The sequence below is a fragment of the Patagioenas fasciata genome, chromosome 1, assembly GCF_037038585.1.
Source record: "Patagioenas fasciata isolate bPatFas1 chromosome 1, bPatFas1.hap1, whole genome shotgun sequence".
Lineage (NCBI taxonomy): Eukaryota > Metazoa > Chordata > Aves > Columbiformes > Columbidae > Patagioenas > Patagioenas fasciata.
Genome location: NC_092520.1, coordinates 164,609,669 through 164,624,131, shown reverse-complemented (window position 1 = coordinate 164,624,131; position 14,463 = coordinate 164,609,669). Strand labels below are relative to the sequence as shown.

At 43.1% G+C, this 14,463-nt stretch overlaps 1 protein-coding gene across 2 annotated transcripts in view; it reads right to left on the bottom strand.

Annotated features, from left to right (window-relative positions):
• The window catches only part of TMTC2 (transmembrane O-mannosyltransferase targeting cadherins 2), a 256,190-nt gene extending 252,453 nt beyond the window's left edge, over window positions 1-3,737 (bottom strand). Inside the window, exon 1 of one of the 2 annotated variants that reach the window (XM_071799635.1) lies at window positions 3,388-3,737. In XM_071799635.1, the coding sequence (XP_071655736.1) occupies window positions 3,388-3,470 (83 nt within the window). In that variant the 5' untranslated portion in view covers window positions 3,471-3,737. The remainder of the gene's footprint in view (window positions 1-3,387) is intronic. The other variant, XM_065856816.2, reaches the window with a different exon arrangement.
• Window positions 3,738-14,463: the final 10,726 nt, after the last annotated feature.

The window sequence follows — 14,463 nt, the reverse complement described above, 5'->3', positions numbered from 1 at the left end:
TCTGATTGCAGCAATGGGTTTCCCTGCTGTAATACTGGTAGATATTAGCATGAAGCAAGAACTGCATGTGCAGATTAGCCCCCCTTAATCTGGCAAGAAGCTGGATTTGACACAGTGCAACAAGCGAGACCTTCAGTACATTCACAGGAATGGAAACTGCATTTCTCCCTACCCCTTGTTATCAGTTCCAAGATGATTTTGCTCAGCAATAAATAAATCTTTATTAACAAGCAATGTGAGTTCACTGTGGCATTAGACCAACATCTAAATACTTCCCCCCTCCCATGTATCTATCACTTCTTTTAGGTTATTGCATGCTGCATCCAGCTTCAAATAAATAAGCTAAAAGAATTAAAAAAATAGATTTGTTCCTAGATGAACAAGGAGGTTTTGAGTTGGGGAGAATGACTACCTAATAATCTACACATGTAATTAGGAAATATCACAGCTGTTCATGAGAATTACAGTAGCAGGGAACAGGGTGACAAAAGCTTGTATCTTCTAGGCTCACAGACGGGGAAAAAAAAGCAGCAGTGTTTACACTGGCTCTTGGATTTAGAGGCTGTCACTTTCATTCTGAGTGATCAATAAGCCAATTGATCAAAAAGATCACATGTTTGCACTGATTATGTACATGCCACATACCTCTCTAGCCTGAAAGAAACAAGTTAGGCAGACTAATGACGAGAAGAATGTACACATTTCCTTACTTAACTTCCTCAGGCTTTAAATTCATTCCACTTCACGTTAACTGGGTGAGGAGTGGGAAATAAAATACTGAATCCTTTGATATAGAGTCATAAAGCCCAGACTACAAGCAAGTTTGTTATATCACTGTCCATACAGTCTTTGGTTTGGTGCCGTGCAGCCGCTAAAATATTAAGTTTTACCATGGGGAAATTGATTTTGCTATAAGAAGTTTTTACGATGCCACTTAAATCTTACCCAGCCTACATAAAAAAAACACAGAAAGCAATTACAGACACCCTTTATATACTAAATTTGATCACTATATTAAAAAAAGAACAGTCTGATGTAATTCCAATATAATGGCAAAAGAAGCACAAAGAGCTATGGCAATATGCTGCCCTTCTGAAACAACACATTGCAGGTTCCCAGCTTAAATGCACAATCTTGATTCACTTAAAGTTAGTAGCATGATCCATCTCCCACATGGAGGGCTGTGTCCTGCAGCTCCAGCATCGACCTCCTTTTCTAGTGTTATGTTTCAAGTTGTCTCCTGCAGGGTAGTGAGATTCTGTGATTACAGTCAAAAGAACACTTTGGGTCTGAGAGCCTGCCTCTTTGAATAGATAACCCTTTCTAGTTCAACAATTACTGGCATGCAACAGCCATTTCTGCCTTGCCCCATCCAGTGCTGCAGTTGAAAAACATCCTAATTAGATGACCCTGCATACAGAAATGCCATTAACTGGCTTTCAGGGCACTCTAGTGAATGCCTAAATCTTAGCTACAATGATGAGAAGTACTTTATTTAGTTAGGACGTAAACACATAAGCAAAGCAATGTTTTAGAACACCTTTTAAATAGTCTGGGATCAGTACTAGCAAAGATAGTGTGTAATTATCTTTTCCACCCTTTCGGAGATGACACTCAAATATCACTCTTTTCTAAGCGCATTAAAGCGCACTCAGGAAAGATCAAGAGTAACCTTGACCTCCACATCAATAACACCAGGTAGGACTCCAAATTGCTTTCTATGCCTAGCCAATTTCAACTGGCCTGCAGGACAGATTTACAAGCATGTCCTTAAACAACCCAGTTTTGCCTAAATATTGCAACATATGCTACTTAGGGTTACATAAATATTCCACAACTCCTGCAGTTGTTAACTATAACAAGCGGGTTTAAAATAGTGTCAGTGTGTCAAAATATTCACCGCTTTCTATTGATCCAACTCAGACTTTGCATTTCAGGATAACAGCAATTTTTTTTTTCTTTTGCTGTTTCTGAATGAAGTTTTGAAACGTTAAAATAGGTTTAAGACAAGTCATTGTAGATAATTGGGAGGCTCACAGAATCCTAAAAATACTAAATTGCTTCACAAGGCTTCAAGCATGTGTAAATGACCTCAAGGACTGAAGCCTGAACCTCCACATTCTGTAACCGATGCTGTTCCCAGCCAGAGACCTGGACCGGGACTAACACTTGGCAGCGACTTTGAGTATAATAGGTTTAATAGTAGCAACCCTTGAAAACAGGGGGGTTTATTCTGAATGTGGTGACAGATCCTTAAACACGGCAGGTGCACCATAATACAGCGTAAAGGAGGAAAATTCCAAGTTCAGTAACTGATTCACTCCAGGACAGGCAGGTTATTTCGTAAGGTAAACGCCTAATCGAAGACATAACTCATCCTTTCCTACTCCATCAGCGCGCCGGGGAAGTTCCATTCATCCAGCAACATTTTTCTGCTCAGGTGCATCCCCCACCCCACCTCGCTGTCCTTCCCTCACGCAAAAAGCTCCAAGGCACTAAGCCAGCTTGACAGCCGCTCGGAGAGTTCGCTGGTACCCCGGACCCGAGCCACAAAGCAGGGACCCACCGCTCACGCACCCCTCCCTCCCTTCTCCCTCCCGGGCGGCCGGTCGGCACCTCCTCGGTGGAACCGCGAGCGGGGTCCGGGCAGCGGCGGCCGCGGAGCGCAGGGACCTGCCCGCCCGCACCCAGGGGAGACGCTCGCTCGCCAGAGGCTGATGGAAAAGCTGTCAAAGTCGATCCGTGCTCACTTTTTGGATGGTTTAATTCCAATGGAGCATGAAACACCCCAGGACGGTTAATAAGTTTAGCCAGGCGTGCTGCTCTCCCTAATACATTTTAATTATGTATCTGGCTTAATTGTGATCTGATTAAGTCACCGGAAAAAGGCACATATTGGAATTTTCCCCGACTGCTAACAGCGCCTTTCAGCAGCTTCTGAAGGCAGATACTTTCAGGAGAGGAACAGGTAGGGAGCCCAGCCCAGCGGCAGCTGTTCCCGTCCCCGCCCGCGGGGCTCCGGTCCCCGCGGCCGCTCGGAGGAGCCCGACAGCCCACGGCAACTTCCCGCGCGGGACTCGGTCCCGGTGGAGCGGGGGAAAGGGAGGCGGCCGGGGACTCAACGGCCCGGGCGACACCGCGAATGTGGGATCAGCCCAGGACACGCTAAGTTAAAGCAGCTGGTCTCGTCCCACCGGGAAGGGCTGGAGGGGACTGAGCCCGCGTGGGAGCTGTCAAAGCCCCGGGAGCGGCGGGAGCCGCCGCGGCCACCCGGAGCCGAGGAGCCCCCAGGATCCTCCTGCAGTAACCCCGAGGGGTGCGGCCGCCGCCCCGCGCCCGGCAGGTGGGCAGCTCCCGCCCGCCCGGCCCCGCCGCCCCTCGCCTTACCTGTCATCGTAGCAGAAGTCGGCGCCCAAGGTGTTGAGGTACAGGGCGAGCCCCAGGGCGCTGCTCAACAACTCCGCGATCATCTCTCCGCCTGCTGCCGCCGCACTCGCACCGGGGCAGCCCCCGCTGCCCGGCCTCCCGCTCCAGCCCCGCCGCGGCTGCCCCTCACGCCCCCCGGCACCGCGGGGCGCCGCTGCGCGCTCCGCCGGCGGCCGCAGGCTGACGGCGTCCCCCCTGCGCCTCCGCCGCCCCCTACCCCATAGCAGCGGGGTGAACGGCGGAGAGAGCGATGCGGGGCGCGGCGGCGACTGCCGCCCTTCTCCCGCGGCGCCTTGGCGCTGCCGCGGCTCCGACTCCGGCTCTGGCCCCGGCCCGCGCCCCCCTCACTGCCGAGCCGGGCGCCGCCGCCGAGGCTCTGGGAGCGCCCGCGTGGGGCGCCCCGGGCTCCCACCGCGCCTGCGTGCGGGCCCGCCCCGCGCCCGCCCCTCCGCGCCCGCCCGCCCCGCCACCCCGCCCCGCGCCCCGGCCGCCCCTCCCGCGCCCCGGGAGGCGCTGGGACCGGGACCGGGACCGGCACTGGGCCCGGCAGGGGCAGTGGCACCAGCTCGTTCAAGCGCAGGGCAGGGCTTGCCCCGCTGCTGCTGGCTTTGGCACAGCCCTCCTCCTCAACGGTTTTTCCTTTCTCTGTTTTCCTTTTTCCTTTTTTTTTTTTTCCCTGCTTTCTTCCATTATCTTTCTGTCGTTATTTCTTTTAGTTTCATTTTCTTCTTTTTCTCTTCCCCTTTTTCTGTGTTCCCCTTTTCTCCCCTCTCCCACCTTTCGTTTCCTTCTTCTCCTGTTCCCCTTCTGCCCCACTTTCTTCTTTTTACCCTTTCCCCCCCACAGAGGTCAGATGGAAAACCATTAGTAGGAGAGGGCCTGTACCATCAGGGATGGGATGCAGAACAGGGGGCTCCACACTCCCACTTGCCCCAAGCCTGGTATTCACCTCGCTGTCAGCGTGACCCTTGGCTCTGCTTCCAGTTAAGCAAAACCAAAGTAAACCACTGAAACTTGGCATAGGGGGGGCTGGAAACAAGGACACCCTGAGACAAGGAGTGCCTCAAATTGGGGCCCCCTCAGGGCAGCCCCACGACGTGATGCTGCCTGCGAAGGGGTAGATGGGTCAGCCTGAGTCCTGCGGTGTGAATGGGACAAATAAATGGCCCAGACAGGAAACCCAGCTGTGGGAAATAATGCACTGAAACCGTCTTCAATAATTCATGGGATATTGAGGCATGAAGTTATGGAAAGGGTTTGGGTCCATCAAGTTGATTGTTTCCTTTTTTAAGAGAGTTTTTAAAATGTTGCCTTCTTTTTCTGCTAGCCAGCCCTTTATATAACCTTCATAGTTCCTCGTAATTTCCATCAAGTGGCACATCATGCTGTCCCAGAAGAATGGGAGTCTGTACATCAAGCTGTGTCTAATAAATTGGGGAGCTTTTAACAAGTTTTCTTTCTCCTGTATGTGATTATTTAATGCTGTTCTTTGCAACCTCAAAATATATTAAGTACATTAAGACCTCTTTCAAGCAAGGCTTAAAGTGCTCCTGTGAAGTCTGCCCCAAGTGTCACAAACATCTCAGCTGCTTTTACTTAGATTCAGGGGGTGTGTTATCACCATCAGTGGCAGTAATTGCAGACACGGGGGGGAGGGTGCATTTTGTTGAGAATATTAAAGCTTTGAGGGCCCTTATTGAAGCCATTAGCGGATCACATTGATCTGGCATTAAACTTTTCAGCCTGGAGCACAGAACGTAGTAACTTAGATTTTAAAGAGTTGGTATGCTTTGTCAGAAGAACCGCGATCCTTAGTTTTGAACACCGATTCTCAACGTGTCTCTGGACCTACTGCCAAGATACTGATCATCATGACTTAGTCTTTGCTGCAGCAGGATTGCTGAGCTTACGCACTAGGTTTGCACAGCCCTTCTCTGGAACATCCTAATAAACTCTGCATAAAAAGCATTATAATTGCTGCTGAGTCATAGTGGCAGAAGTCTCTTGTTCTCCATCAAAAGCATATGTATTTTTGCTTCAAAGAGGCAGGGCTACTGGCTGGGGTAGATGAGGGCTGGTAGAAAAGCTTTAGAAAGAAAACAAATCCTCTAGGGATAAAGTTTAACAAAGCCTGACACTGGCTAATAAAACCTAATGTCAAGAAAGGGTGAGATGAAACGTATGTACTGTGCAGAGAGTACCTAATCCGCTGGACATCCCCAGTGCTCCAGCATGGCTGGAGGTAGCATTAGGGCTCCACCAGCCTGTCCAAGTGGATTTAGCTACACTCAGAAGAGTCTACAAAGCCTGTATCTCGTGTCTCTGTCTCTGTACAAACAAAGGACAAGTGTCCTCACAATGGCAAAAGCTTTCTCTGGTGGAGAAAACAAGCTGTGTAGAGAGATACAGAGGGCAACGTGTGCATGTACCACCCCACCTGTCAGCTCTGGGGCCCCATGAGCCAGGCCAAGCTGGATGCAGCAGGTGGAAAGAACAAGTGCAGAAAGCTGGAGACAAGTTCGACATAAAAATGATCATGCTTGTTAAGCAAACAACAGTGCAGAAGAAAACATGAGGGTAGAAAAACAAAGCATGCTAGGGGAATTCCTTCTGTTCCTTGGTTAGTTAAAAGTAATAAATGCACTGGAGCTATGAACAATATTATATTTTACTATATCATCAGAAGATGTCAGATAATATTCTGACTCATAGCAGATTTACAGTGTGACATACGGTAATCACAAGGTATCAAAAGAGGTAATTTAGAAGTTCAGATGTGTCACAAAGCAGCCATTTCCAAAATAACCTTCGCTTCCAGAAAGTCATTGTCACAGACTCTGGTATCAGAGAAAAGGGAAGAGGTGGAAGATTGTAACAACACATAATAATAACAGTAATTGTAAAGATAACTAGCGTTATTCAGTCTAACAGCTGATCTATTATGTATAGCTTAGTAGGCAAATTCACATACTTTATTGCAAATATGGCAATCAAAAGCATTCTGTTTTAGTACCAGCCTGGAAATGTCTTCATTAAAGACATTATAGACTCAGAGTCACTGTGCTACAATATACTGCACCTAAACTGTACCTGAAAGACTAAATTGTGACACAGCATGTAGAAATACATGTCTGTCACAGTGACAGATTTGGTTAACCGGTCACTGACTATGAGACCTTAAATGTCAGGGTAATGCATGTGGTACAGATCCCTCAACAGATTAGATTAGACACTTCAATTTCTATACACTAGGTTCATTTGCCGGAGCTTGTAGAAAATATTTGTGCCAAATTCCTCAAAGCATTGAGAAGAGAAAGGCTAACCCTCTGAAAGCTCCTGGGATTTTTTATTAGAATGAGGTAACTGGACATTAAATGTTACCGTGGGAATAATCAAGCGGGATTTTTTTTTTTTGCCAGTTTTTATGCTCAGATGCCATCAAATAAATGTCATAATATATTGTGGATAATTTTGAACAACGTAAATTACATCCAAAGATGTGACTTAATGAGCCTCAGAAAGGTAAACTTTTGTGCATTTCAAAACACCCACGCAGTTGCTGTTGTTAGCAGTCAAGCATAAACTGGTGTTATCTAAGCTGGTGTTATCTAAGGAGGGAAATCAAGTTAGTTGAGTATGTTCATGAACAAGTGACCTTACTTTATCAAAAGCAGAGAAAATGAGGTAGAGAAGAATGTTTCAGACAGGTGACTTTTTCAGAATTACTCCCTGATTCACAGAGGTAGTTTGATTTTGTGGACTCAGATCAAAGCTGTTGTTTTCCTGTCATGCTAACAAGATCATATTCATTCTCAGAGACCAGCATTTCTGCTTTCTCTAAGAAATTGTTTTTTTTTTTTTTCTCCTCCTACTGATCATAATAACATTAGCAATGACAACCAAAGTAAAAATAAGTTGCAACTTCAAAACAATGAAGTCTCACAGCAGTCTGCATGAAATAGGACAGTAAATAGTAAACACATGCAGAAAAATCAAGTACGTGCAGGACTTGCATCTGTACTTGGAAGAGATTTTAACTAAACACATTTCCTAAGGAAATACATTTTCAGGAGGCACCAGTTCCTACTTTAGATCAGTCAGTGGAGCTAGAGTATTGCTGCAGAGCTGGAGAGAGAGAGAGAGAGAGAGAGAGAAAAAGCCAATGCATTTTTAGCTTGACCTAATCTAGCCATGCAGTCTCTCTCTAAGAAGGAAAAAAAATCGGTATAGGGAAGTTTCTTGTGTGCACAAAACATGCAAAAGCATTTTTGTATCTCACAGCTGAGCATATCTTAAGGAAGATGATTATTCCAAATAGCTGTGATTAAAAATTATAACAAGTTTCATGGAAAATTTTAGGACTAAAACCTAAATCCATGAAGGGACTTGGAGATCTCATTCTTCAGAAAATTCTCCTTTGCCGTAGTTGTAGGTGCCACTGTGTTTTTTGCAGCTGACACCAGGCAAACTGAAGTTTCAAAATACCTAATTCTACACCAGTTATGCATCTAGTTTGTCACTTGATGCTTTCAGAATCACCTGCCCAAAAAAGACACTATAGTGGTGCTTAACACTTTAGCATATGCTGAAGTTCTATCATAGTTACCAAAACAAGCCTTTTCTTGCCTCTCAGTGCCTGTTAGACCTGAGATAAGAGCGTGCAAAACAACACAGGAATGATTCTCTTTCATCTGAAGCCTGAACCAAGAACACAGGAGACACAAGGTATCTGGAGATACGGATTTGATACGGATATGGAGATAATCTGGAGAATGGACTTGAGCTATAATGTTGTAACTCTGAAGTCACTGCGCCAACATTGGGCAGACTATGACAGGATGTTTTCCCATCCAAACTATTCAATTTTAATACGATATTCTTGTATTCATTGTATGCAAGGGTAATTGCTCCTACACTGGCAATTAGGACATTGGTGTAGCATTTGTTCAATCTGGAATCAGATGACTACTCCAAATCAGGAAGAAAAGGGCAGATTGTGAACCCCGACAGCTCTGGTAAAGAGCTTTAAATTAGAAAGCATTTGTTATGAAGGCTAAGGGAGCTCCCTCCTAACTGATTACTTTAATGAAAACAAATTAATGTATATAGTCGCCCACCCCCAAAATATGTTTACTGGTAACAACTGTAAAGAAAAGGGGTTAATTCCTTACAGCTAAATTCTTGAATGAGATCTAACATATATTTCCACTATTTTTGCGAAGTTTTTTGGTTTAATGTCCTGTTATATTCAAGAAGAAAATGGTCAGATTAGGTTCTGCTCCCCTGTAATTAAAAAAATACACATATTTAATGGGGAAAATGGGATTTTTTCCTACCTAGTACTGTAGGTGTCTCCATACTAGTCTTGCTGTTCTCTGCCAATTCCATCATCAGATGCCTGAGCCTTCCCACTTAGGAATATCTACTAAACTACTTGTGCTCTTTTCACCTAAGTGCGGCAGGAAATAATGATGCATTTCAGATCTCGGAAGGATGCTCCAGTTTTCCATACTGTAGTCATTGTCAGTTAATTTGCTGCAGGACACTGTTGACTCATTTACTGATTTTTGGTGGTATGCTCATTACTGCTTGAAGTAAAAGAGTAATGGCACAGCAAAAGCTAGTTTTATGCTTCTCTTAATGTTACTCCATTCTAGACTAATTCTAGTCTGCTTTCCATATTTATGTCCCTTATCTTTTGAGAAGCTCAAAGTAAGATCAAAAAGAGGTTTTAATTCTTCTTGTTCAGAGTAAGTTGACAGTGTAAACTTACTAATTGCAGATACGCCAACTTGTCATCTCCCAGAACATGAGCCTATTTACTGTTATAAATAGCATTATCACATTTTTTTTTTTTATGGTTCCTTTTATCAAAACAGCTCAAAGAAATGCACATCTTTAAAGGATGGCTCTGGAAGTAAAGTAGAACTAACCTCATTTTACACAGGTGGAAATTGAGGCAACTGGCATTTTTGTCAGTTTCTTCCATCTCTCATGGGAACTCTGTAGCAGAAGAGGAATCTATCTGAGATCCCAGCCATGATTCCCAGTCATTCATTTGCTTTCATCATGAGATCATCCTTCCGTTCACAGTAATTGATATTTCCTCAGACAAAACACAATGGAATTATCCCAGGGATTAATTTGACCTAAGATGTTAATTCTGAGAAAAGTCCTACTTGACAGATGGATGCCTGCAACATAACCAAGAAGTCTGTGGCAAAGAGCCTGGATTTTGTGCAGGTGGAGGAAAGGGAGTATGAGTGGTATATCATATCCTGCTTCTCATCATTTCTTGGCAGATGTATTGCCCAGTAGATGGAAAAGCTACATCAACAGCTGAAAATCTGTTTCTTGTCATCTGCCTTCCTATAGAAAGAAGTGAGTCATCTTGCTGTCCATCAGTCCTCTACTTTCAGGGTACTGACATTTCCCCTGTGATGCAGATGTTGAAAGACAGTTTAATTATAGTCTAGATCTGTCTACTTCTACTTCATTTGTCCTTCAAATGTACAGCCTGGGATATAGACTGTGAAAACTGGACAAAAAATGATATGTCTCTATGGCAGCAACATCAGACCTTTGTCCCACAGCAGAGCAAAACCAGCCAAAGATGCAAGTGTAATTTCCACCTCAATCCCTGCAGATTTTCTGTGGAATAACCTAATTTACTTCTTTACTTCAATACAGTCTTGGCTTCCTGCTGTACAAGCATGAAGTAAAGCCAGGAAAACCATGATTACTCTTATTTTAGAAAGAACGTGTCAACATTACTGAAACATATCTAACACCAGCACAAGCACAATTCTCAAGAGTTAAATAAACAAAGAAAAATTATTATAAGGAGTAAACCTTTGAATCCCTCTAAACAGACTCAGTTTGATTTTTCATAATAATGTTGGAACAAAATGACATTTTGTACTGTAATGTAGACAAGTCCAGAGAGGGTAGTCAAGGAGTTCTAGGTTCCTAATGAACAATAAAGCAGAAACAGCAACTAAATTAGCAGGAACTAAATGGTTTCTTCTCCTCTACTTGCTCAATTTGAGAAATATCTACTCTGTATACATGAAATCCTGAATGGAAATCTTAGATGGCCTCTGTCTCCATGCTTTAAAATACAATTAACATATTCCAGCAGTAAGGTCACATTAAATTTAATTTTTAGTGTATTACAGACATTACTACTTTTCTAGCAGATCAAAGACATTGCTGCTTTGATTTAGAGCTAAGGCAATTGCTTCTTTTCTTTGCAAATCTGGAAAAATAGAAAACACAAACTGTTTGAAGGTTTTTTGTACACAAGGTTTGTAGCAGAAGTTCGATCAGTTCAGTGGAGCATTTGCAGCTTTTAACTGACAGCAGTGACTCAGGATATGCAGGTGACCCAGTTTCCTCCCTCCTGTGTCACATAACCAGATAGTTATAGAACTATATACTTTCAGTGATCAGTGAGTCAATTGGTTGGTTACAGGCTATTACATAGAGATGCTGGATTCCATTTACACTGGTGCGTGCCATAAGATTCAATGCAGTGAAGGTTATAATCTCAAGTGTACACGCCAAAAATAAAATGCTTTGGACACCCTGCTTAGATACTTTTTTCTCCCATGTACACAAGGGAGAGAATTCCCTGTGTTTTGCCAAGTAACAGTATTCTAATTCATTTAATCTTTCCTAGTAACATTTGCATACTTTGCTTGCTTGGGAAAACATACCTACTTTTAGCTCACATCAATTTTACCATCACCAAACTGGTCCATTTCTACCAACATCTTTGTGCACTGGTAACAGCAAACTTGGATTTTTATCAGTCTCTAGTAACTTTTAGAAGAATTTAGTATTGCGAAATTGTTTTTTGATATATTTTGAAGATAAATTTGGTAAAAAAAAAAAGGTTGTTCTTTCCATTTTCATTAGGAATTTTTGGAAAACAAAGATATCCTACTGAATGCATCTTGTGGAAAATACTGTTCTTCTGTGTTAAAGCTTTCATTTGGCCTCCTGAATCTTCTAACAAATCAAAGACACAACTTGCTCTGTCAACAAAAGGATTTGCCCATATGCTAGCTACCATGTGGTTAAAACCGTATTTTCCATCATAGGTGCGTTGTCAGAGATTTTGGATCAAATTTGCAGCTGGTATAACTTGTCATAGCTACAGCAGAACTGTCACAGTTTCTATCATCTAGTGTCTATTCCATAATACTTAATACAGAGGAAGGCATGAAAAAGAGATAAACAGGTCTAGGGAATGTTGACATTTAAAATTCCTTCCTACCCTATTTTGCACAAGAAAGAGCATTACATTTGGCTATGTAAATATATCCCAGATTTTAAAATAGCCAGGTTCTTTTCTGCCTCAAGGAGAAAGAAAGATATAAACCAGAATTATTGGCTTTCTGTAATATTTTATATTCCATTTTCTCCTGTTACGTCCATGCCATGTAATTGTGTGCACATGTGTACATGCGTGGTCCTTGCTGTACAGGGTTACAGCCAGATTCTTGTCTGTATGCCAGAGCTCTACCAGGGGTTCGGAGCACACTCTCCTTTATTCAATGTACAATGATGAGTACTCCTTCCTATATCTGCCAAGTGCATGGTTTGATCCCATTGATATCCATTTGGCATCAGGCTGTTATTCACTAACCCTTCACCACAGCTATTAATCACAAGCACATGCGAAGTGCTGTTTGCAAGGGGTGGGTTCCCACGTCTGCTTTGTTGTCTCCTGTTATTAAAGGCTCTAGTACCCCTGTTCTGGCCCAGTATTTCTCACCAGTCCATTGCTGAAATACATATCCTCGAGTGATTCCTGGCTCTCCACCCTGTTCCCAGCACCCACAACATATATACGTGCCCAAAGTGTAGGGCATCTTCCAAACATTTCCAGGAAACCACGTTTTACCTGGGAGTTAGCTCTCTTTTCTTGGACTTACCCTCAACACTGCACATTTGTATGTTGTGACATATTTTAGCGGGGGGGGTCTTTGGAGAAAACCACCCATTTTAGAAAGCCATTTTAAACATTTAGCTGAACGTAAAGTCTTAATTCTTTGTCTGGTTTGATCTCAGTGACTTGCCTAATTTGGGCTGATTTAGATTTAGTTTCCATTAGCAGCAGCAGATGGTAGTTGGCTGAAATGTTCCTGTGACACAATCCTTGATGTGTACAAACAACCCACAAAGTACTTTTTTTTTTTACCCTGATCACAGCTGAAATCAGATAAGAAAAAGTATGTTTATTTGCAATTCCAATCCTCCTTAAATAAAAATTTCTCTTTAACTTTGAATGAGTCCTGACCAAAGTTAGTCATGAATACTGCCAGATAAGCCCTGCCCCAAGGCTACAGAGCAGCACCAGCCAGGCAAAAGAAACACCAAACAAGACTCCAAAAATGAAGAGAGCAACCCAGAACCTCACCAGAAAAAAAAGGAACTGGGTCATGAGCCTAATTTTATGCACACAGCGTAGTCAAATGCTTAGTTTACTTAAGTTAGCATTGCTTTGGTACAAAGACACGGCAATCAGGCTGGCTGAATGTCTTGCACAGGATGTCAGTAAATAAATCTCTTTCCACCTTTGCCATGCATTCTATGGGGAAACTGTTGTAATGCTATTTACACACACACACACACACAAAGGGAACATCTTGATTTTGCATATATTTGAACTACGATTTGGAGGAAATTTCTGAGAGTTTCTATAATGTGCATTCTAAAAGCAAACCTTCAGTGGCAAAACATATGGAATAATAAATTATTTTGCAGTAGAAAAAAAGAAACTCTTGTCAAAAGGACACATTTATCTGATTCATATTCTCCAGTGATCACTTTTATTGCAGCTTTTTAAGCCAAATGGTTTAGTTTGAGTTTGTAAGTTTTCTGATGTTCAAAGTTTGGCAATGAGTAGACAAAAACACACGCATAACAGAGGATATGATGGAAAAAAAGGGGAGCACAGGGCTGGAATGGGCTTCCTGAGACACTGAGCTCAGGGTCCTCCAGCTGCAGGCAGCTGTGGTTGGCGCCGGTTCCCATTATACCCAGTAACCGGTTTCCCAGTTTTATTCCTCTTGGAGTACTTCTTCTGGTGTTCCTATCACAGACTCCAGTGCTCCTGGATGGTTTTGAGAGCATTTAGTTAGCTCCAAATTAAAGAAACAGATGTCAAACATCCCTAATTTGCTGTGTACCTGTTAGAAATCGTGTTTTCTTAATCCCATTGTCAAAAAGGAGACAGGAAAGTGTTTGCCACAACTAATGCCTGGCATTTCCCCCAGCCTGCCTGCCTTATGAGATGAAGTGGTGAGGTGTTCAAGAAGGCCTACAAAGCTGTTTATCCTAAACAGATATGCATTTCACCACCGCCAGAAAAAGTAGCTACTTGCTGCTGTACTTCTGGAAGTTTTTAAATGCCCAGAGTGCTGCACTGCAACAAGCTTTTGCTCCACAAGGAATAAATATGTGTGGCTGCACTACTTGAAAAAGAAGGAAAACTTACCTAGATTTGTTTTGGAAGAGTTTGAGGAACTTAAAAATAGCACGGAAAAATAATAATAATATAAAAATGTTAGAATTGCTGTCAAAACTAACCTTTATTCCAAATGAAGAGAAGTGACTACACAAAGGTGAGGGCACAGCTGCCTACCCTTTGCGTTAGTCACTTCTGCTGGAAAGGTACAGAGGGGAGCATACAGTGATAAATCCAAAAGTAGTGGAAGGATGGCATTCTAGGAAGGGCACAAGAAGTCCCAGGTACAGAAGTCCCCGGTACACAATGCAGGATGATATCTCTTCAGTACAGAGTTACAGTTCAATGCCACATTGTCACATCTTATTCTGTAAGTGTATAATACAACAGATCAAGAAAGCAGCATGTTATTCTTTCTAAATCGCAGGGACTGAAAGGTAATAATTTCCTCTGTCTGTCTTCCTTTTTTTCTTTCTGATTGCAGCATTCTCTCTCCTCAAATCTTAAATAAAGCCACAATAAAGCCAATGGTTTAGAGAGACTTCCAAAATACCTTTGAA